Source organism: Sceloporus occidentalis, unplaced genomic scaffold (genome assembly GCF_023333645.1).
Source record: "Sceloporus occidentalis isolate IW3139 unplaced genomic scaffold, rSceOcc1.0.p SCAF_3, whole genome shotgun sequence".
NCBI classification, from domain to species: Eukaryota; Metazoa; Chordata; class Lepidosauria; order Squamata; family Phrynosomatidae; genus Sceloporus; species Sceloporus occidentalis.
The window spans coordinates 210,396,294-210,418,329 of NW_028316983.1; the positions used below are offsets into that span (position 1 = coordinate 210,396,294).

Genomic DNA, 22,036 nt, shown 5'->3' on the forward strand with positions numbered 1-22,036 from the left:
TTCAATTATATTAGAGTACCCATTTTAGTGATTGCATTTGTGAACAGGCTTCAGCCCTCTTAAAAAGGAATGCCTTTTAATGGCTTTTGTTATAAAGGTATAAATAAAATAATTCCAAAATCATTATGGTTTCATTTTTAATTTATTTTATAAAGTTTCTTATGTTTTGAAAATTATAATCTCTTTAGATATGCTGAGCATTTTATCATGAAACAATTTATAAAGTAGCGCCCACTGATATTACGCAATGAAAAAGGTCAAAATTATTACAGGCAAAGCTGAATTCAAAAATTAGAGGGACAGATTTCACAAGTTATTTAACAATATGGACTTTAGGAAAAACCTCTTGAAGTCTATTGTTTAGATACCTCTTTCATCTCTATCTTATATTTTAATGGCTGAAGATCTTGCATCTCTGTGCCACATTTAGGACAGGCAAAATACATATCAAGTAAGTAGTTACTTTTGACACAATAATAACAAAAAACATGTGAACAACCTATAGTGTGAGGCATAGTAGGCCATTCCCCGCACTGGGAACATTCCTTATGACATATTACTGAACTATTTTCATTCTTAGTATATCCAGCAATAGGTAAAGACCAAGAAGAAACCCTGAGTTTGAGTTTTTGCATATTAATAAGTGGTAAAAGAAAAATAAAAAATTCAGCAAACCCATGCCATAACAGTTCCCTGTTCATGTATTCAAATCCAATTTGACGAACCCCTTGTGGCTTGCAGAACACTGATCTGATTCCCAAAATACGTTCAGTGAGTGTAGCATACTTTCCTTTCTGAAGAAAAATTAGGAAGTTCAGCAAGTCACCAAGTTTGAGGAGCCCAACTACTAAGTTAATAATATACTTTGTCTTCTGGAATGACTCCAGGGGACGATGACTAAATAAATCATAACACCTTTCTTCTAGCCATTTCCCACCGACAGTGCAAATAAGATACCACAATTTCTGTTGTTTGCTCAGTGTCTGATATTTCTCCATCTGGGATAAGTCATTCTTGTACTGAATGTTCAGAATGGTTTGTCCCACGGTGGCATTCTTGGAATAGATGGTGAATCTCCATAAAAAAAGCCACAGACATGCTTTCACCTCAGGTTCAAATCGAGCCAAGAGTCCAGGTTTAAATCCATGAAAACATCGGGTAAACTGGGACCACACCAACTGCTCAAGGGCTTTGTTTAATTCAAGAGCATCAAGCTGACTTATTCTGAGAACAGGGGCCACTTTCTTGCTGTTGTTATCCCTGGATGTCATTGTCAGTGCGGCGTTTTCTGTGACAAAGAACAATTTTATTAACATAATTTATATTATACTTTTTTAAGATTTAAATTAACTATTCTATTCATCTTGATAACAATTTGGTATGCCGGATTATTCAAATTAAAACCAAGGTGAGAAAACATGACTTATTCTAAGATCACCTGTAGGCAGAGATCTGAACCTTGGGCACTCTACCCATCAGCACATACACTGAATTAAACAATAGTGGCACTCATAATTATCTTCCTCTAATGTTGATATGGAGAGCCAGTGTGTTGTAGTGGTTTGAGCACTGGACTACAACTCTGGAGATCAAGGTTCCTTAATCTATGTTGTGTTTCTGTTACAACTGGGCATGAAACAGTAGAATGTGCAGGAGGCAGGAATCTTCTGCATGATACCCAACTCAGCTGAAATGTTCATTGTCAAGTAAATTTTAAAAGGTTGTACTGGATCTTGTGATTCAATAGCTGTTTGACTAAGAATCAGTTTGGTACTTGAAGTGAGTTCCTCACAAATCTGTCAATCTTAGCTTAAATGCAGATGTTTTAAATCATTAGAAGGGGAAGGTAGAAGAAGGACCTATCTAAAGTAACTATGAACAGCTAATATCAAAAATTTGAGTAAAGCTAAATAACAATAAACCAACCACTGTGCCAAAATACAGCCTGAAGAACATCTCTGTTGAATTTAAAGTTAACGTTTAAAAAATTAGATTAGCACTATTAAGACTAACTGAGAATTTTGAGAAGAAAAAGTAAAAGGAGACAGAATTAGGGTCAGAACCCTAAACACAACTGTTCACTGATTTGAATGCAGGGACAAAGAGAACTACTGTGACAATCAATGCAGAGAAAGAAGAGACAACAGCAAATAGAACAAAAGACCTTTTCCTCAAGATCCAAGAAATCAAAGAGAAATCTAAACTTTTAATTGACATTCTCACACACAAATGGCCTATATACAGGTTTGTCTCTGGACTCTCCACTTCACCCTGTGTCTCTAAGGAACTGGAACAAATCTATGAAAGTTCATGCTATCAGCTTCTTTCTTTCATTCAGGGCCTGAAAACATGCATCTTAAGAGGCCAGAAGCTGCACCAAAGCTGCGCTCCAGTCCTTAAGGACTGGAGCATGGCTTTGGTGCAGCTTCTGGACTCTTAGGATATATGCATCATTTAAACAGCATACCTCCAAAGTGATGGCCTGTCTGTTCAGGCCCTCATTCTCAAGGGTGCTACTGCATACTGACTGTGCATAATAGAACTTGAACATCCATGGATTTTGTATCCCTGGAAGGTCCTGAAACAAAACAAAACCAAACCAAATCACAGAGGATACCAAGGGTCCACTGTATCTGCTGAAGCCTTTTTGATCCAGCCTACAAAACATCCTCCATAAGTAAGCTAGCTTGGCTCTACACTACCAGGTGAAACCTTTTTGTTTATCTAGGTCTTTTAGCTTGCTTATGTGTTTTATCTGCCTGTTTAAAGTATTTTATTGCTCTTTTGTATTTGTATCATGCATCTGTAAACTGTCTCGGCAGTTGAAACATGGTGAAGTGGAACGATACAAAAAGTTGTCAGATTAATAAATTGGGGAAGACTACTCATGGATCGAAGACTGCCAACGAATACCAAGTGCTGTAAGCTATATTTCAGAGGAAGGAACTGGCAAAACTAACTCTGAATATTCCTTGCTTTAAAAAACTCTGAAATTCATGTGGTTGCCATAAATTGACAGACAACTTGAAGGAACACACACACACAGAAACTCCTTATAAATAAATTTAAGATTCACAAAACACATACCCCCCCCTTTTTTTTTAAAAGGTATTTCTTGCAGTTCATAATAGAAGTGCTCCTTGTACCTGTATGCAACAAGTTTTAAAATCCATTGTACTGCAACTTAGGGCACAGAAAAGAAAGCACAAAATCTTAGAACTGAAACAGTATAAATATTGTATAATGCTACTTTGCTTCTGTGGGCCTGACGCTGAAAGAAGATAAAGGCTTGCTTAAAACCATCTAGGGATTTTGTGCCTGAGGTCAGGTTTGAATCAGAATCTTTCTGAACCATAACTCTCACTCTTACAAATGGCACTACACCAGTTCTTATTATGCTATATCCTAGCTCAAAGTTACAACATTATGAACTGAATATGCCAAAAAAGTAGCAGAAATCCTGCAAAAGGCCCAGAACACTACGCTCCAAATAAAACTCCACTGCATTATACAAAATAATGCCCTCTAAAATCCATGGATGGATAAACATTTCAAAACAGGAAAAATATTGACTACGGATAAAATCTTAGTATATTTAAGGAAAAATAAATAAAGAGCAAATGTGGTCCACATTTTAAATCTATTTGAAATATTTCTTACCATTAACTATTTCACTGTAATGTCCCACTGCTTTTTTCTAGAAAATAAAGTATAAGTAATGGTTTTTATATGTCTCAAAGTTATTTTAAACAAGCTAATATTTTGTCTATTTTTACTTTAGTAAAATCAAGAGACCTGCCTGCAAAACACAAACTGCAAGAAAACAAATGGCAGTATCACCAATGAAATTGGTGTTATTTAGCAATAGGTGTTTCTTCTAATATACTTTAGCATTGCTTACTGACTATTGTACAAATTATGAATGAATATATTTTATTTAGAAATGCATTATTGACAGAAATCTATCAATAGTAAAGTGGGTATTGTCAAGGACCTGTCAATATTAATGTAATTATGATTAAGGGGATAACATGGATTTTAGCTTTAATACCAAATAACATCTCCTACATTGCTGCTATCAATATAAGCATTATTATTGACCTGTTCTGAGGCTCAGAAGTAGATGTATTACCATTAGGCATATCTGTCAATGCATTCTGCCTACAAAAATTCTACATTTAAATTTACAGGCCTGTAAACTTTGGCAGCAGAAATATATGCATTCAACTAATCTCTTGGGTGTCATTTCCACCCTTAGTTATTCTGCTGTAATAAACTAATTTATGCCAATCCAATGTCATTGCCACCTCACTCCCACTTTTTTAAAGCATAATTAGCAGAAAACAAACAGCATTTTCATAATGGAGGGTCACACATTTTGATGCTTATGTAGACTGGCCTTGCATATCTTCAATATCCAAAGCTTAAGCAAAAAAGAAAATAATGGTCTAAACCCCTATTATAGGAAGTTTGACTACTGAAATCCCTTAATTGCATTCACAGTGCATGCAGCATCTTATTAGTGAATCTCTCTGTAAATAACATTCCAATTGATTCAAAGTTCTTATTATCCAAGTGTCTTACTTCCCAAAGCCATTTACATCAATGAGATAGGATTGCAAAAAGCAGCCAACAATCAGTCAGGTACTAATCACAGAATAAAATATGTTTCCAGATGCCAATCAATGCCACGTCTTGTCAGTTACACCATCTTGCATCAACATTTGTACAATCTGATCACCACATTTGGAAGGGTAAGGAATAAAAGTTCAGGTTAACATCACAACCTATTCCTATGTCAGGTCTACCTACACAGTAGATCATGTTGATCTCTGAAAACTTTCCCCCCATCTTGCAAGATTTTTAAATTTCTTTTTACCAAGATTAACATTAAAGTAAAATATGGTGACAACCTCTAAATTTCAAAGTAGAATAAATGCCAGCATCTGTGAAAACATAACTTTGGTGTCATTGTTTTGTAGTCAAAATAGTTTACATTGGTCCAAAACACACTGCAGAAATAATCCAGTTTGAGAGTGCTTTAATTACCCTGACTCAGTGCCAAGGAGTCCTGGGAATTGTAGTTTATTGTGGCACCAGGGCTCTCTGACAGAGAAGGCTAAATGTTTCATAAAACTACAATTCCCAGGATTCCCAAGCAATGAGACAGTCTCAAAATGGATTGTTCCTGCAGTGTGTTTTGGATAAAAAATACAACTGGGAATTCAGACATATTAATTTTACAAGCAGATGGGTTCTACATAGACTTGGGACAATGAACTTTGCTATAAAGCAAAATTGCACTGTATGGAGCAAGCCGCCAGAGTTGCACTTTTGTGAAGCTGCTGAAGCAAGGCAAAATCTCTGAATTGTTAAAGACTGTGGAATTAACTAAACAAAGTAATAAAGCTTAAAAAAAAGCTAGAAAAAAAGAGACACAGAAAACAACTAGTTTCTGGTCCTATGACATGATCTGAATGAAAGCCAATGATGTGACAGCCTTTCTAAAGATAAGGAGGTCTAGTGCCTGTAAGAGAGTTCACCGAGGAATTCTGTGTGCCTAGAGTTCCATCATGAACGACAGGGAATATAAATATAATTAATAAACATTATTTATAGAAGTGATTATTACCTGGAGTAATTCCCTCTGTGATGACAGTAGGGATTTGCTTTGTTTTTCTTTAAATCATCTGTATCCAGTCCTTGAATGTTTTTCCATGGAATTCAAGGAGTGCTTAATGAAAAGAGTTCCATTAAATTCAACTGTAAGGTAAGAACATCATTATCAAAGCTACAGACAAAAGAGATACATAACATTTTTTTAAAATGGCACCATATTAGCTGTCTGCAGGCTGCCTCTGAGCTATGGGTTTTCAACCCAACCCACAATAGAGAATCTCCTTAGAGACCTGTACTTTACAATGTATTTTTATACCTCCAGTCTCATCAAAGATAGGTACGTTACCTCAACAAAAGCCTCACTGGAAGCCTTGAGTGTATTATCTCTTAATCACTGTAAAATTAGTTTGTCATTACCATGCTATTAGCTTAAATAACCTTAGAAAAGATTAATTTCATATTACAGTTTGAATTTCTATACTGTTCAATTAAGTGCCTACTATCATTTGAAAGAATAATATAGACTTAGGTTCTCTAACCACTCGGCATAGCTAATAATACTTAACATTTATACAACTTCCCATGTTTGAATCCCTGAAAATATTAACTGATTATTTTCATGCTACCCATGTCAGGCATTTAAATAAAGTTATTTTATAAGCAGAAAAGAAGACTTCAGAACGTATAACTACTGTATCTAAATCTGGAAAAAGGGGATGGAAAAAGAAATCACATGATATCCATTAATCTACTCATTCTCCTATGTTCACATAATTTTTTAGTTAAATGTTTATTCTTCTATATAAAGGCTTTTCACCAGTTTTTTTTTTTTTAAAAAGATAAATATGCTTTGGTAGCATAAGGGAGATGCCTAAGCATGAAAAATATTATCTTTATACAGGAGACTAGATTGGTTAGTAGCAGACAACTTCCATACATATAACAAAACTTCTTGCCTTTGAAAAGTGCCTGCTTGTTAGATCACAAATGGTCAGTCAAGTTTCAATTCTAAATTCATACCACAGTGGACATTATTAGCGGCCACATCCATAGTTAAAATGCAAAGAATGAACTGTGGTTTGGGGAAAATTCCAGAATTGTAACAAAAAAAAAGTTCTAACAGCAGCTGAGAATTAGGTACCTTTTTGTTTTTCCTAAGTATTCTAACTTGGAGAACCACAGGACAGACCAAAGTGGCAAAAATGGCAATGGTGCCAGGCTGCTTCCTTCCCATGTGGCTGGCACAGGCTTCAGGAAGAAGTGGAAAACCACCAGTCAATGAGTTTGAAATCATTGACTGGTAGGTGGGACCAAAGGAAACCAGGTTGTTTTACTCCAGTCAGGTACTACCCTTTGGACTTCTAACAAGAAGTCAATTAAGACACTCTAAAGACATACCATAACCCACCATTAAAAATTCCTTTCGAAGAAGCCAGTCAACTGTTCAAAGCCAACCTGAATAAAAAAAGTCTTTTACTAATGGCAGAAGGACAACAGGGATAGGGAATATCCTAACATCCTTTAGAAAGGAATTCCACAGGCTAGGAACAGCCACCAAGGAGCTCCTCTCTCATGTCCTCACCATTTGTGTGATGCTGGCAATACTGACAGAGAGGCCTTCTCTCAAGATTTAAAAATCCAAGCACATTAAGAGATGTGGACTTTTACATGCCTATGAGTTAATTAAAGGGTTACAAAAAGGAACATGTGCCAGAGCTAACAGCTCTGATCAAGATTCTGGCTGCAACATTTTGAACCCACTGAAATCTCCACAAACGTTTTCTTAAGTCAGGCTGACTTTACCCACCCCGAGATAAAGGGTCTTGCATGAATACAAATCAAAATCTTCTAGAAGTAGTCAATTTATCTAAACATAAACTAGAAGTTGTTTCCATTCAGAAAATAATGCGCATATTAGTGTACTTTACTGCTGGGAACAAGTAATACTTTAACGTGTGATCACTGAATTTGATTTTTAAAGGAAAGAGTGTAAAGTCTTTTCCTCATTTTTTAAATCAATTTTAAAATATTTTAATATGTATTATTAATATGTGCTGCCTTCTTACATTTTAACTGGTGGTATTCATAGCCCTTTAAAAGAAATTTGTGTTGGAGTCACGATTCAACTATTTTCTTACATGTATTTGTTGATGTATTGTTTTAAATTTGCTTTTTGCCGCCTTGAGTCCCTGTAGTGGGAGAAAGGCAGGATATAAGTGAATAAAAAAATAATAAAATAATAATTATACTGTATGAACACATCTGCAACTGCCAATCTTTGCTGGATTGAGGGTGGAGCTGCTGATAGGAAAGCATATTTAATGGCAAGGAAGTCTTCCTTCTAAGGCAGCACACATAAAGAAGATAGGAAAATAAAGGGGCAATTAGAGTGAACCTACTGAATTTCACAATAGATATTAAACCCATTTTAACAAATGTGTCTTGTAATCCTCATTTCAAAGACTGAACAAAAACAAGACTGACTTGACTCACGCATAAAGGGTATTTTTGTTTTCTTGGCTTTTTTGTTGCTGTTGTTGTTTTTGGCTTAATGTAGAAGCAATCCAGACTGAATAGTTCTCTATGAAACATGGCTTTTGGCTCAGCTCTACCAAATGAACATGTTTGTTTTGTTCTTAGAAAGTTTAACAATGTAGCCGAGATACCAAATGTTCAACTAATACTGAACATTAGAATTCACTCTAAAGATAATTTCTTTGCTCTTATTGCCAAGTACAATTAGTATGTTATGTCTGTTTAAGAAATGAATAAATACTGATTGTTTTAAAAAGAATCCTAGGAATATAAAGTGTTATGCATACTTTTGTTTTACATTTTTCTTAATTTTCTCTCTCATGATTTTTGTTTCACTGTCTGGCAGTCACATCAAGTAGATTTCTGCTTCCCATCAATTAAAAATCATTGATGGGGCTAAAAATCATTTATATTAAGTACAAATTATGAAAATTAAATATGAATTCAATATGTACATTCAATAGTATTGCCCTTTTATACCTCAACTTCGGACTGCTTTTAAATATACTTAATTAAACCTTGGTTTTCTATTTAAAGTGAATAAAATAGGAATGTCCTTCCAAGATGTTACCATTACAAATACAAGACAATAAATCATGTGCTATATTCATAGTTTTCCATAACTATAAATATTTATGATAATAATCCAAACAGCATGGACATTTATGCCTAACTTAAATAGCCTGTCCAAACTAAAGCAGACATAATAAATCAATCGTGTAATACTAAGTCAGTTCTTGTGTGTAACCCACTGTTTCAATGGGTCTAGTCTAGTTGAAACTAGCAGTTGGATTTAAGCATGCTCACTACATTGACAAAACACAATTTTAACCAGTAATAGTAAGCTCAATTTCTGAATGGTTTGGATATTTGTAGTGCAATCTTACATTATAAGCCTCCAGGTATTCAGTGTGGCTTATGACTGGAACACCACACAGAAGACTGTTGCTTCAGCCCTTGATCCATACAGAGCCAAATCTGTAATGGAACTGTGGCTTTATCTTCAAGTACTGTATTTTCTGGCATATAAGACTACTTTTTAACCCAGGAAAATCTTCTCAAAAGTCGGGGGTCGTCTTATATGCCGGGTGTCATATTACAGGGCAGGTGCTGAAACTTCTGAGCTGGACTGGAGAATCTGCGGTCGCCGCATATGGTGGGGGGAGCTCAAAAACGGCCGCGGCCACAGCCGCATCCGCACCATATACAGTGATCATATGAAAGCAGCTACCGCTCTGATAGTCTTGGAGACAGGAAGCACTGGGCAGGCAGGGATAGCTGACCAATCCAAGCAGGCTTTGTATACAGTGCGCCCGCGTATAATATATATTATGTGGTCTTGAGTGTACGCACTCAAGCCGTGGGGAGCGCGCAGGGCGGCGCTTCCCATTTCTAATGGGGCTTGAGCATAGGCGAAATTCGCCTTAAGCGGGTGTGTGTGTGTGTGTCCAGAACGGATCCCCCGCGTAAGGCAAGGGCCAACTGTACAACAAGGTTTCCTGCTATGGACCTGCATGTCATAAGCATTTGAATTTAAATTATCATATTGAAATCAAATCTCATGTTTTTAAAATTTTTATTTGGTGTGCGTTGGAAGAGGGGTAGTCTTGTACGGTGAGTACATCTCAAACTCTGTATTTTAACTGGAAAAGTTGGGGGGTCATCTTATATGCCCAGTCATCTTATACGCCGGAAAATACAGTATATGAATTTGCTCAGTGTGTTTACAATGTACATGGAACCGAAAGTAATCCATTAATTCCAAAGCTATCAACCTCTACCCCCCAAAAACCCTCTAATGCAGAAAGACATGTGCAGGGCAAACTGTATGTGGGGATAGACAACCAATGATTTTGGATTATATTCCAAGGTAATGCAAAGGCTTTGTTTAAACATTTCAACAGTAACATCAAACTTTTCTCAGAAATTACTATATTTTTTAAAAAAAACTGATTTACAGCAATCCAAACTACAAATGATGTTTTAAAAATCTAAGACATTTCTCTTAATTTACAAAACAACAATTGATAAAAGTTAAAAAAAAATATCAGAAAGCACTTCTACTATGTTACAAGAAGCCCCTAAATGGATTATTAAGGAGCTGTTTTAATGGATGCTGAAGTAGCAGCAGAGGCATACCTAATTCGTAGTCTCAAGAAGCACTGTGTATTATTAATACACATCTCAATAAACATTCCAAGAAAAGCATAACAGTGGGCTGAAGCAGACCGGCAGCTTGGAGCGGCCTCTAGGTGCTCCAGCCATGATCATCGCACAATCGGCTTTGGACTGCAGCAACCAGACAGACCATTCTGAGGTCCTAAACAGACCACCAGCAAGGAGTGGATTTTCACCACTCCTTTTGTCAGTGGCCTCAGAGTGGCTTCCAGCCATGTCAAGGGTGTGTGTCATCTGCATGTCATGCCCCCAAAATGGCCAGAAGCCACACCTTTTGGCCCCTCTGTTTGGGGCCTTAATGTATTAAGGGTTAAGTCAAAGGTTTCTGATGAGAAAACCCACAAACCTTCACAACTTTTGTGAAAGAGGAAAATCAGAAATAGCATTTTGTACACATACATACATTCCCTGCTTGACTATGGAAGCTTACAGGGTGACCTTGGCCCTTGGGCAAGTCACACACTCCCAGCCCCTGAAAACCCCATGATAGGGTCACCATACGTCAGAAATTATTTTAAGGCACACAACCATACATACCAAACATCTGTGGCAAATCAGCACTTCTATTGGATAGGGCTTCTAGTTTCTTACTAAGACTGTCTGTCAAGTTAGCAAGATTTAATTCCCTGAGAGTTCAGGCCCAAAAACTAAGATGAAGAGGTGGGCCCTTGTAGGCAACTGGGAACAGGGCTGGACTGGAGTGTGGGCCAGCTATTATGGAAACCGACACAAGGGAAACAGGTATATGGGCCACTACTGGCAGGTTTCTGCAACAGGAATGCTCACCAGCTAAGCTTGAAAGGCATGATGGGCTCAAGTGCATGAATACATTAGCCCCTTTCAGTCTTCTCCCCTTGTTTGTGCACAAACACTTTCAAGCTGAATTATTGAGCTCTGGCTTCAGCTGAGAATGATGGAGATGGGTGGCCAAACGCTAAAACCTTTTGGCCCCTCTGTTTGGCCACAATTTATAAACCTTTTTGGCAACCACTCCCAGATTATGGAATGCCCTGCAGGATGAGATCTGTCACATTACCACCTCAAAAAAGCTGTTAAGATGGCTCTCTTCCAGCAGGCCTTTCATGAATACATAACTGGCCACCAAATAAGTTGAAACTGCTATTCCCAGATTTCTGCTATAGCCATTGTTGATTTGTTTATTATTTGAAGGTATGTTTTAATCTGTAAACTGCTTAATTGTATTTTTTGAGGGGTTATTGGGATACGAGATTGTATATTTTAACATGTAAGCTGCCCAGGTTGTGTTGCACAGAGAGGCAGGATAATAATAATAATAATAATAATAATAATAATAATAATATCAATTCACACACTAAAGACAAACTTCCTCTTCTTCCAACATTACTTACAGGGTTTTTTTAAACCAACCAAGATTTCTGAGATGCACAGCAATTCCCTAAGCCTAAGACTTTTGCTGCTGCCCTTAGGCTTTGTAAACTAGATCCTCCAAATTAGCAATTTTACTCAAATTTTAGTTTTGGGTTTCACTGAACTACCAGAGACATTTATCCACATAGAGGAAAGTATAAAGGTGGCAGAAAGGAGAAATATTTATTAAACAAAGCAAAGCTAATCCTGGAATCCCATCTGCACAGAGAGCTCCATGTGAACTACGACTTCAGTGATGAAGAACTGTGTTCAAATGTATAACTGTTAATATTTGGAAACATTTAATAAAAGTTCACTGAATATCAGTACAGTGGAACCTCGCCTTACGTGGGGGATCTGTTTCGGAAGCCGCATATGGTGCCCCCCGTAAGGAGCTGGCGCGCTGTAATGCTCTTGATTCTGCAATTCCCTTGAACTTTACTAGCTACCAAAACCTCATCTCCAGTATTTACACATTCCACATAAACAGACCATATTCCTATACTGCTGCTCAAGAAAATGAAAATAATTTTAGAAAAAAAGTTGCTGAACATAGCAACATGTCATAACAATTAGAGATCTGCATAAAATGTTTTAATTTGTATGACTGACAAAATGTAACAATGATATGATAGGATTCTGCCCTCCCTCATTTTTAATAAGGATAACAGGGCTTATGAGGGGCTTATACTAGGCACTTTTTAGCTCGCTCAAATCTTTATCTTAAGGAAATAATTTGAGGGAGGTACCAAGGGCTTTGAAAGGAAATTAAAATGTGCCTGCTAATGTAGCATTAATTTCCTTATAGCAATTTTGCTTGGATCAAGTCTGAGAACTGTGCAGTGGGCATGCTTTGAATATGTGATTTCAAACTGATATTTCCTTTCTCGCATATGTTACCACATTTAAGAGGTCTGAGATATTCCTTCTGAGAAATGAACAAGAAGGGTGTGTAACACACATATAGTATGAAGACTGGTTCTTTGGCTTTTACAATTCCTTTTTAAAAGTGAAATGCAATGGGCAGTTGAGCTCATACAATGTATCACCTCACTTATGCAAAATTGTATTCGATATAATGAGTGGAAGCATTCACCACCTTGTTTTCACTATATTGTCTGCATTATATTGCATGCATAGTACATTCAGACTGTAAATGAGATCTGGAAAAGAGGTAAAGTCAACAAAGGCAATCTTGCTTCTCTTCAGACTTATGTATATTAGCAAAAAAGTAGATATATAGAATCCCAACTGAGGAGGGAAAATGTTTGTTTTTTAAATCATCTTCCTGAACAATATCCTCTACTTTCACTTTGATTTTACTTTAGGCAAAATTAATTTGAATTATTTCACAAGATTAACAAATAACCTGGATTGTTTACTGGAAAGAAATGAAAGCCACTCAAATGACCATAAACTGTTCAATCCAGTTTTAGAGCATATCCTGAGACATTGTCAAGCATTGCCTGTGTTTGTAAGAACAGCCCAACGCACAAACATTTTGGTATGGCTATATTTTGTTTAAGATTAGAAAACCCTAACCTCTTTTGTAGACACCAAGAGCTAAAATTTTAACAACAAAATCCTATACATGTCTACCCACCGGCAAGTTCAACTGAAGGTTCCTCCCAGGTAAGTAGGTATAGGATTGCACCTTAAATGGCTAACACAATCGATGTTCCTCATTCATGCATCCTGTCTTTGAATCAGAAGTATAGAATAAGACTTAATGAGCGCTTGTGGTCAGAGCAGCCATCATCCTTGCAAAGAACCAGCTAGAAAATTCCTAGAAGAGTCTCCAAGAGTTTGAGAACAGAATTATATCAAATAAATTAAGAATACACTGTGTAGGAGCAAAGGGAAAATATTTAATTAAGACTGTAATGTGTTGTACAAATATATTCAAGTGCCTTTATGGTTATTCTGATGCCAGGTGAAACTTTAAATTCTGCAGTGCTCTTTAAAAGTACAGTGCACCCTCACCTTATGCGGGGGATCCGTTCTGGACCCCCCACGTAAGGCAAATTCCATGTAAAATCAAGCCCCATTCATTTGAACAGAGCACTTCCCCACAGTGTGCGCCCCATTCACCATATTACAGCTTGCTGTATGCATGACCTCAAGTCCGCGTATGGTGAGCCCGCCTAAGGCATGGGTGCAATGTATGTGTTAGTGATCTAAACCAGTTATCTACTACACATTAGTTACTTGCTTTTACTCTGTAATTTTTTTTTTTACTATATTTCACATCTCAAATTGTTATTTTATGGTATTGTGCATCTGAATTGTATTGAATTATTGTGTGCAGCCAGCCCAGAGACAAGGTTACTTGGTGGCTTTACTTAAATATAAACATTTATATTCATTTAAAAGATTTACCTTTAAAAAAAAAACCACTTTCCAGAGCACACACAGCCTTCAAAAGATTGCAAGATTTAAAACGCAAAACGAAACAAAACAAACAAAAATCAGCAGCAATTGTTTCTGAAGTTCAATTCAAATACAGACTGAAACAGAATCACAGACTTGGAAGAGAACTTTGGGATCATCCAGTTCAATCCTCTGGTTACGCAGTATCTGAAAGAAACACAACAGAATAATAAACAAGGGAACATTTAACTCCTTCATTGAAAAAGCTTCACGGGCTACCAGTTCATTTCTACGCAGAATTCAAAGTGCCACTTGCAACCTATAAAACCCTGCAGAGCTTAGATTAAGTCTACCTAAAGAATGTATCTCCGTATATGAATATATCTGAGCCTTATGATCCCCAAGAGTGAGCTTTTTCTTGGTTCCGGGCATGTCTAATGAGAACACGGGAGATGGTCTTCTCCATAATTGCTCCAAGGCTGCAGTTCCTTTCTAAAGGTTATGCTGGCAGACCTTTTTATTTAAACAGGCATAGATAATTTATTGGTTGTAAAGAGTCATTTTTATGGAGCTGGGTACTGTATTTTTATTTTGTTTTTAAAATAAATAAATAAATAAATAAATAAATAAATAAATAAATAAAATGATTTTACACTTTTTAAAATTGGTGGTGTTTTAATATGATTATTTAGTTGTTCTTTTTTAAAACTATTTATCATTAGGTTTTTACCTTTACTCTTTTTTATCTTTGTTGTAAGCCAGTTTGGATCCTATGTTGGGAGAAAGGTAGAGAAACAAACTTGTCTGCAGGACTTACCTAAAACACACACACATGTGCACGACCAAAAAATGTGGGACTTTGTTTCTTTTTACTCTTCTACTCAAAAAACAAAACAAAACAAAACAAAAAAAAAAACCAACAACAACCGGCAGGTTTGTAGATAGTAGTGATGGATCTAACAGCTTCTGCTGGAAAACCAGTTGTCATGGCCGCTAATTTTCCTCCTTATGCTTGGGCTAATGCATAGAGGTGTAGGCAGTTCTCCAGATAATATGAGCTTTAAAAAACATCAAAATCAGCACCTCCAAGTGTGACTAGAAACAAATGTAATTGTAATGACCCTGCAAGATCTTTGGTTATAGGAAGGGTTAACTCAGGAGAGATGGTTCATGCTAGTGAATGGGAGGTGTGGAAGCAGAGAGCCTTGAATGGCTCTGATGTCCACAGCATTCTATCAGCCAGCCAACGGAAGGTGGAGAGACCTGAGTCCCTCTTGTGTTCTGGACCCAATGGGAGAGGAGAAAGAGAAAAACTTGTAGTATAAACAGGTCTGAACTAGGGAAGGAAACTCCAGTAAAGATTGTAAGCAGCCAGGAACTGTCTAGTTAGATGGATTAGGTTTCTAGTTTTTTGAAAAGGGATTGGGAAACAGAGTTGGCAACAGGTGGAGTTGGAGAGCATTATGTATGTGTGTGTGTAGATAGAAGATTTTCAAGGTTTTCAAGACAACAGTGTGTACCTATTTCATCCAATCCAAACTGTAGATTTTCCTGTACTGTACTTTTGCCCTTCAGGGTTTCCAATGCTTCTTTGGGACTAGAGACTAGAGAACACAGAGCAAAGTGCCAACAAGTTGCTCATGACACTTCAGCATAAACCTCTGGGTGATTTCTCCCTGGTGCTTCATGTAGAACAGAGGTGTGGAATGTAGCCCTCTAGATGTTGGACTACTTTCAGCATACTTCATAACTGGTTATGCTGGCTAGGGCTGCTGGGACCTGCTGTCCTGCAACATACCAAGGCCACATGACACCCCCCCCCCCCCCCCATGTCCAAGAGCATGTAGGACAAACAAAATTCCAAATGTCAGTGTCAAAGAGTAGAAAGTAAGTGTCAAAGCCAACTGAATATATATTTGTTCTCTTCAATAATAGTTTCACTGTAGCATTCTTCACAACCGCAAGAATTTTCCATTTATTCCTTTCCATTAATGACACATTAACCATTTCTGTTTAAGGGCTTTTTTGGTTATCTCCGTAACAAAAGGAACAACAAGGAAACGGTAAGGCCACCGTATGGAGAAGATGGCAAAATGTGAACATAGGACAGAGAAAAGGCAGAACTACTCAACACCATTGCTTCAGTCTTCTCCCAAAAGGAAAACAGTGTTCAAACTGGGCAAAATGGAGCAGATGATGATAGATGAACAGGTAGTACAGAAATGCCTGGTTAAACTAAGGGCATGTTTATCAAATTTGTATGACACCAAATTAGGAGGGGGAGCCAATAATCCAGAAGACAGGATCAGACTACAGAATTACCTTAACAATTGGAGAGTTGAGGCAAAACTAACAAAATAAAATTTTCAACAGAAAGAACACTTAGGGAGAAAAAGAATGAAATGCACAGACATAGAATGGGTGACACATGGCTTGACAACGAAGGATCTAGGAGTCTTAGTGGACCATGAGCAGAACTTGAGTCAGCAGTGTGATGCAGCAGCTAGAAAAGACAATACAATTCTAAGCTGCATCAGTGGGGATAGTATCTAGATTGAGGGAAGTAACAGAATCACTCTATTCTGCTTTGGACAGACATCACCTAGAATGCTATGTCCAATTCTGGAAAGGCAATTGAAGCAGAAGATTGACAAGCTGGAGGTGACTAGAGGGAGGGTGACCAAAATGGTGACAGGGCTGGAAGATATGCCCTGTGGGGGGCAGCTTAGGGAGCAAGATATGTTAAGTCTGGAGAGGAGAAGGTTAAGAGATGACACAATAGCCATGTTTAAATATTTGAAGAGATGTGATATTGAGGGTGGAGTAAGCTTGCCTTCTGTTGCTGGATTCAAACTGCAGGAAAAGAGATTGCAGCTCAACATTAGGAAGAACTTCAAGACAGTAAGAGCTGTTTGACAGTGAAACACACTCCCTCAGAGTGTAGTGAAGTTTCTTCTTAGGAGGTTTTTAAACAGAGGCTGGATGGCCGTCGGGGGTGCTTTGATTGTTTTTTCCTGCAGGGGGTTGGACTGGATGGCCCTTGTGGTCTCTTCCAACTCTGTGATTCTACCATAGCCATACTGCATTTAAGAAGAGCAAGAATGTAAGAAGTTTGCCCACCAAGCGCCTTGTGAACATCCTTAGGTTGCATAACATCAAAAATATTCAATAAGTAGTAGAAATGCAAAGGAAGCAATTACTGTGAGTGATCAGAGGAGCCATAGCAAATCCCTGTTGAAACATAGAGGAACAGCCTCTTCTACCAGCCTGCTTAGCTTCCATGCTGAATGCACCCACATGATCGCCTGCCTGCATGAGATTCCCCTTTCCCTATAGCTACAGGGCAAGAACTTAAATAAAAGGCTTTGTTTGTAGATATTTGAAATATTTTCATTAATGCCCTAATTACATAGGCAATTCATCAGTGACATAATTGTTAGTAACAGTCTTTGATCACAAGTGATCTGCTACTTCTGAAATACTGAAGGAATAATACCAAGATTGAAAGTGGGTTAGAGTACTAGAATACTAATACTGTGAAAGGAAGACATCCCAAGCAAGGAAGCAAAAGGAAGGAATTACGAAATGGCTTTCATGTGTCTAAAAGGAAAGTAATTTAAAACAATGTTCTCAACAGAAGCAAAGCATAAGTACTTCTGACAAGTACGACATTAGGCCCACAACATGAAACCCTGTTAACTCCAAATACCTGTAATATCCCTACCTGGTACTATTTTATATTGCAGTCTTTCTAGACACTATGCCACCCCCAACAAACAGATCTCCTATAAGCTAATACATTGTAGAGCTTTTGTTCAGGATTCACCAGTTCATTCTTTCTCCCAGTATTGTGTTCCCACCCCCAAAGTGTTTCATTGTCCCCAAGCATTTTCAGTCTTAATACAGCTGTTTTGGAAACATCAACCTTTTTTCCTGTAACTTTTTTTAAATAAAAAACTTCTGAAACCTTGCTCAACAACCGCTGCCACAAGCATAGAGATAACTTATTTCCATTTTGCTTACATGTGGAACAGCTCTCATAAGGGACAATACACAATTAAGATTACTATTAGCATATGCTGTATATGGTGATGACAGTTCTTTACTGTGTTTTTCATTTCTTTAATTCATTCTGGCTTTTTGTATATGCCAACTTTTCATATTCTGTGGTGTTTTGTTTTTTTAAGTGGTTCAAGCCTATTTAGAAATTTCACTTTTAGTCTCTCATACTCCATCTTTCATTCACATATATAGGCTTCTGGATCTGAATTACAGTACTGTATCTCTCATATCTCCCATATCAACATGTTAACGCTTTAATTAATGTCAGGGAACCAAGGGCTTTCTCAACAGTTGTGCTCTAGCAATGGAACAGCCTCGATAAAAAGCCCTATTGGTGTGAAATTCTTACTTGTTAAGGACTTAAATTCTGGTGTTACTGTTTTGCATTATTAATTGACCGAATGTTACACGGACATTTCAGCAGCACAGAAGGCATTATATAGATATTTTAAATAAATAAATATTTCTCAAAGACAAAAAGTCACACCCTCAACACATTAATTTACTCAGCCATCAGCAAAACTCTGTCACGGGAGAGGTAGCCAAGTGTACTGGTTACTGCGGAACTAGGACTGGGGAGATCCTGGTTCAACCTCAACCACCCCTTCCTGAATGACCTTGTGTGAAAGCCCCCATCTCTCTTTCTTCCAATGCTATTCTGTTTTTTAAAATGAATAAAAACTGCTGAGGATGAGGGCAGGCAAACAGGCAGGAAAGTAGACCAATCAAAACACCCTGCACTGTTTGGAAAAGGATGGAATCGAAATTTAAAATATAGTTTGTTGTTGTTTTGTGCCTTCAAATCATTTTCAACGTATGGCGACCCTATCATGGCTTTTTCTTGCCAAGATTTGTTCAGAGGGGATTTGCCTTTGGCCTCCCTGCCCCACAACCGAAGCTGAGAAAGTGTGACTTGCCCAAGGTTACCCAGTGGGTTTCCATGGCTGAGCAGGGATTCAAACCCCGGTGCCCAGAGTCAGAGTCCAATGCTCAAATCATTACACCACACCGGCTCTTTAAAACATAATACAGTGCGCCCGTGCAAGGGGCGGCGCGTCCCATTCAAATGAATGGGGCGCGCACCCATGGCGCCCCGCACGCTGCTGCGCCCGAGCCCCATTCAAATGAATGGGGCTTGAGCATATGTGAATCCGCCTTATGCAAGGGGGAGGGGGGTCCAGAACGGATTCCCCGCGTAAGGCAAGGGCCCACTGTACAGCAATCTTTATACACTGACCTTTATAGAACCAATGTGGTGCACTGTTTTGAGTGTTGGATTATGACTCTGGAAGACTAGGGTTTGAATCCCTACTTCAGCAGGGAAACCCACTGGGTGACCTTGAGCAAGTCACATTCTCTCAGGCAGCTATTGCCACACTGCAGAATTATGCAGTTTGACACCACTTTAACTGTCGTGGTTCCATCCAATGGAATCCTGGGATTTGTAGTTTCTTGTGGCACCAGGCCAAATATCTCTCAAAACTACAAACCCAGAGTCCCACAGAACTGAGCCATCCATGGCAGTTAAAAGCAGTGTCAAACAGCCTGAATCCTGCAGTGCAGACGCAGCCCTTAGCAACAACTCTTGTTGTGTGCCTTCAAGTCATTTAGGCATGTGCTAAAAGACATCTGAAACTCCTTCAGCTCTGTAATTTGTCAGATACAGCCAGCTCTTGACATGATGCCAAGATATTAATGAGCAGCTAATGAGGAGGTTAAAATAGATGATGAACCTGAATTTCAGGAAAGTGCTGTTGGAAATCTTGCAAGATGAACTTGAGAGTCGCCCTAAATTGGAAATCACTTGAAGGCACGCAGCAGCAGCAGCAACCTTTCAGGAAGAAATTCAACAGGTATGCCCTCCTCCACTTACAAACCAAGGGCTGAGGGAGCACAGAGCCCTCGGACAAGTCAAAAGCAGAGAAACCCTGTCAAGGAAAAGAAGAGAAAGAGATGGGTGGGAAGGTGAAGGTGTTTCCCCCGCCTTTAAAAAAATATCACATATCCCTGAGCTAAGCCTGGTTTTGGGGCTTCTACTAAGCTCCTTAGGAGCCAGCATGCCATAGTGGTTTGAGCGTTGGACTATGACTATGAAGACCAGGGTTCAAATCCCAGCTCAGCCATGTAAACCCACTGGGTGACCTTGGGCAAGTCACACTCTCTCAGCCTCAGAGGATAGCTATGGCAAACCCTCTTTCAGTCAAGTCTCAAAAGGGCTACAAGATCCATGGCCAATCTGGCATTTAAACCCTGATCTCCAGAGCCATAAATTGGAAAGGACTTGGAAAAGCATCCAACAACAGCATCCCTGAGTAGAGAGACCTTGTAGCCCCTTTGAGACTTCGCTCTACTCCCTCAGATGCCTTTGGTGGAGTGGAAAGCCAGGGACAGATAGATGCCATTAGTGTGTGATAATGTCAATTCGAATTCAAAATCCTTTGTGTATGGAAATTAAGTGGCAAGCCCAGTCGTTTGTAGATCTCGCTACATACCGATTGTACACCTCCGAATGGAGTGGAAATCCATCAGCCTCTTCAAGAAATGTGCCCAGATACAGACACCTTCTTTCCCAACAAATGCGGGCAAGAGGATGTCATTCCTAAAGGCCTGCATGTGAAGAACCCTCTACAGACTACCTAAAACTGGACTAGCTACTTCATTTCCATACACAAAGGGTTCTGAATTTGAACTGACATCCTCACATACCAATGGCATACATATATGGTTTCCACTCCACCAGATGCAATTGAGGGAGTAGGTTTTGGTCTAGGAAACCTCATGCTGCCAAAGCATCTGAGGAAGTAGACTGAAGTCTAGGAAAGCTCATGCTGCCAAACTTCTGTATTTCAGTCAAGTCTCAAAGGGGCTGCAAGATCTCTCCAGATACTGCTTCCACAGACTAACATGGCTATGTCTTTGAATTCTTTCCTTCGGTGTGTCTCAAAGGGGCTGCAGGATCTGCCTACATAGCCTTCACTGGCCAGGGGCATATAGGAGCCTGTCCCTGGGCTTACCACTCCACCAAATGGGGGTACACTAAAACCAATGACAGCACTTGCCCAGAGAAACCACACTCGCCCATAGCAAGTACTCCCCAATGCTTCCCTATGGGCAAGTGCTGCCATTTGTTTTAGTATGTCCCCAACAGAAGCATCTGAGGGAGTAGACTGAAGGCTAGGAAAGCTCATCCTGCCAACTTACTCTATTTCAGCGAGGCTCAAAGGGGCTACAAGACCTCTCTCGACATCCTGGTCCCACAGACTAACACGGCTGTATCTGTGAATTCTCCCTCTCAGCCTTAGCCTCAAAGGAGCTGCAAGGCATGCTGGTTCTAGAGACTGACACGGCTATGTCTTTGAGACGCAATCCTGGGGCTCCTATGGAGCTCCTTCTGCGACTGAGGAGGAGGAGGAGGAGGAGAAGGGGGCAGCTGCTCCTTCCCTCTCGTCCTCCCCGCTGCCTGCCTGCCTGCCTTGCGTCCCTCTCGCTCTGCTTCTCAGACTGACCTGCCGCTCCTTCTTCCCCGAGGGAGGGAGGGAGGGAGGGAGGGGCTGCCCGCGAGGCCCAGCGCTTCCGCCGCTGGCGACCCAGAAGGGGAGGGGCGCAGAGAGGGCCCTTAAAAAAAAAAGCGATCGGGTGACCCGGATGTCACGTCTCGTTCATCCCCCGCGATGCCTAGAGCGGCCGACAGTCACCTCCCTCCCACTTCCCCCTCTTTTGTCATCGCTCTCTATCACAAGCACAGAGAGCCTGAAGAGAGAGAGAGAGAGAGAGAGAGAGAGAGAGAGAGAGAGAGAGAGAGAGAGAGAGAGAGAGAGAGAGAGAGAAGAAACCGGAAGTAGCAGCGAGACGCGAGACAGTCTCCTAGAGCGGCTCCCTTAGC

General features: G+C 39.2%; 1 protein-coding gene across 10 annotated transcripts; it reads right to left on the reverse strand.

The window, feature by feature from the left end:
• Window positions 1-153: 153 nt before the first annotated feature.
• PEX2 (peroxisomal biogenesis factor 2) lies at window positions 154-21,701 on the reverse strand. 10 transcript variants are annotated; one of them, XM_089517494.1, is made up of 4 exons: window positions 21,660-21,701; window positions 19,887-20,081; window positions 14,101-14,298; window positions 154-1,288 (listed from the first exon to the last, which is right to left on the reverse strand). In XM_089517494.1, the coding sequence occupies exon 4, from the start codon at window positions 1,269-1,271 to the stop codon at window positions 354-356; it is 918 nt and encodes a 305-aa protein (XP_089373620.1). In that variant the 5' UTR covers window positions 1,272-1,288; window positions 14,101-14,298; window positions 19,887-20,081; window positions 21,660-21,701; the 3' UTR covers window positions 154-353. The 10 variants fall into 10 exon arrangements, with proteins under 10 accessions (XP_089373620.1, XP_089373619.1, XP_089373623.1 ...); XM_089517493.1 differs by lacking the exons at window positions 14,101-14,298; window positions 19,887-20,081; window positions 21,660-21,701 and adding exons at window positions 2,468-2,578; window positions 3,661-3,697; window positions 13,325-14,094; XM_089517497.1 differs by lacking the exons at window positions 14,101-14,298; window positions 19,887-20,081; window positions 21,660-21,701 and adding exons at window positions 3,661-3,697; window positions 5,633-5,763; window positions 13,325-14,094.
• Window positions 21,702-22,036: the final 335 nt, after the last annotated feature.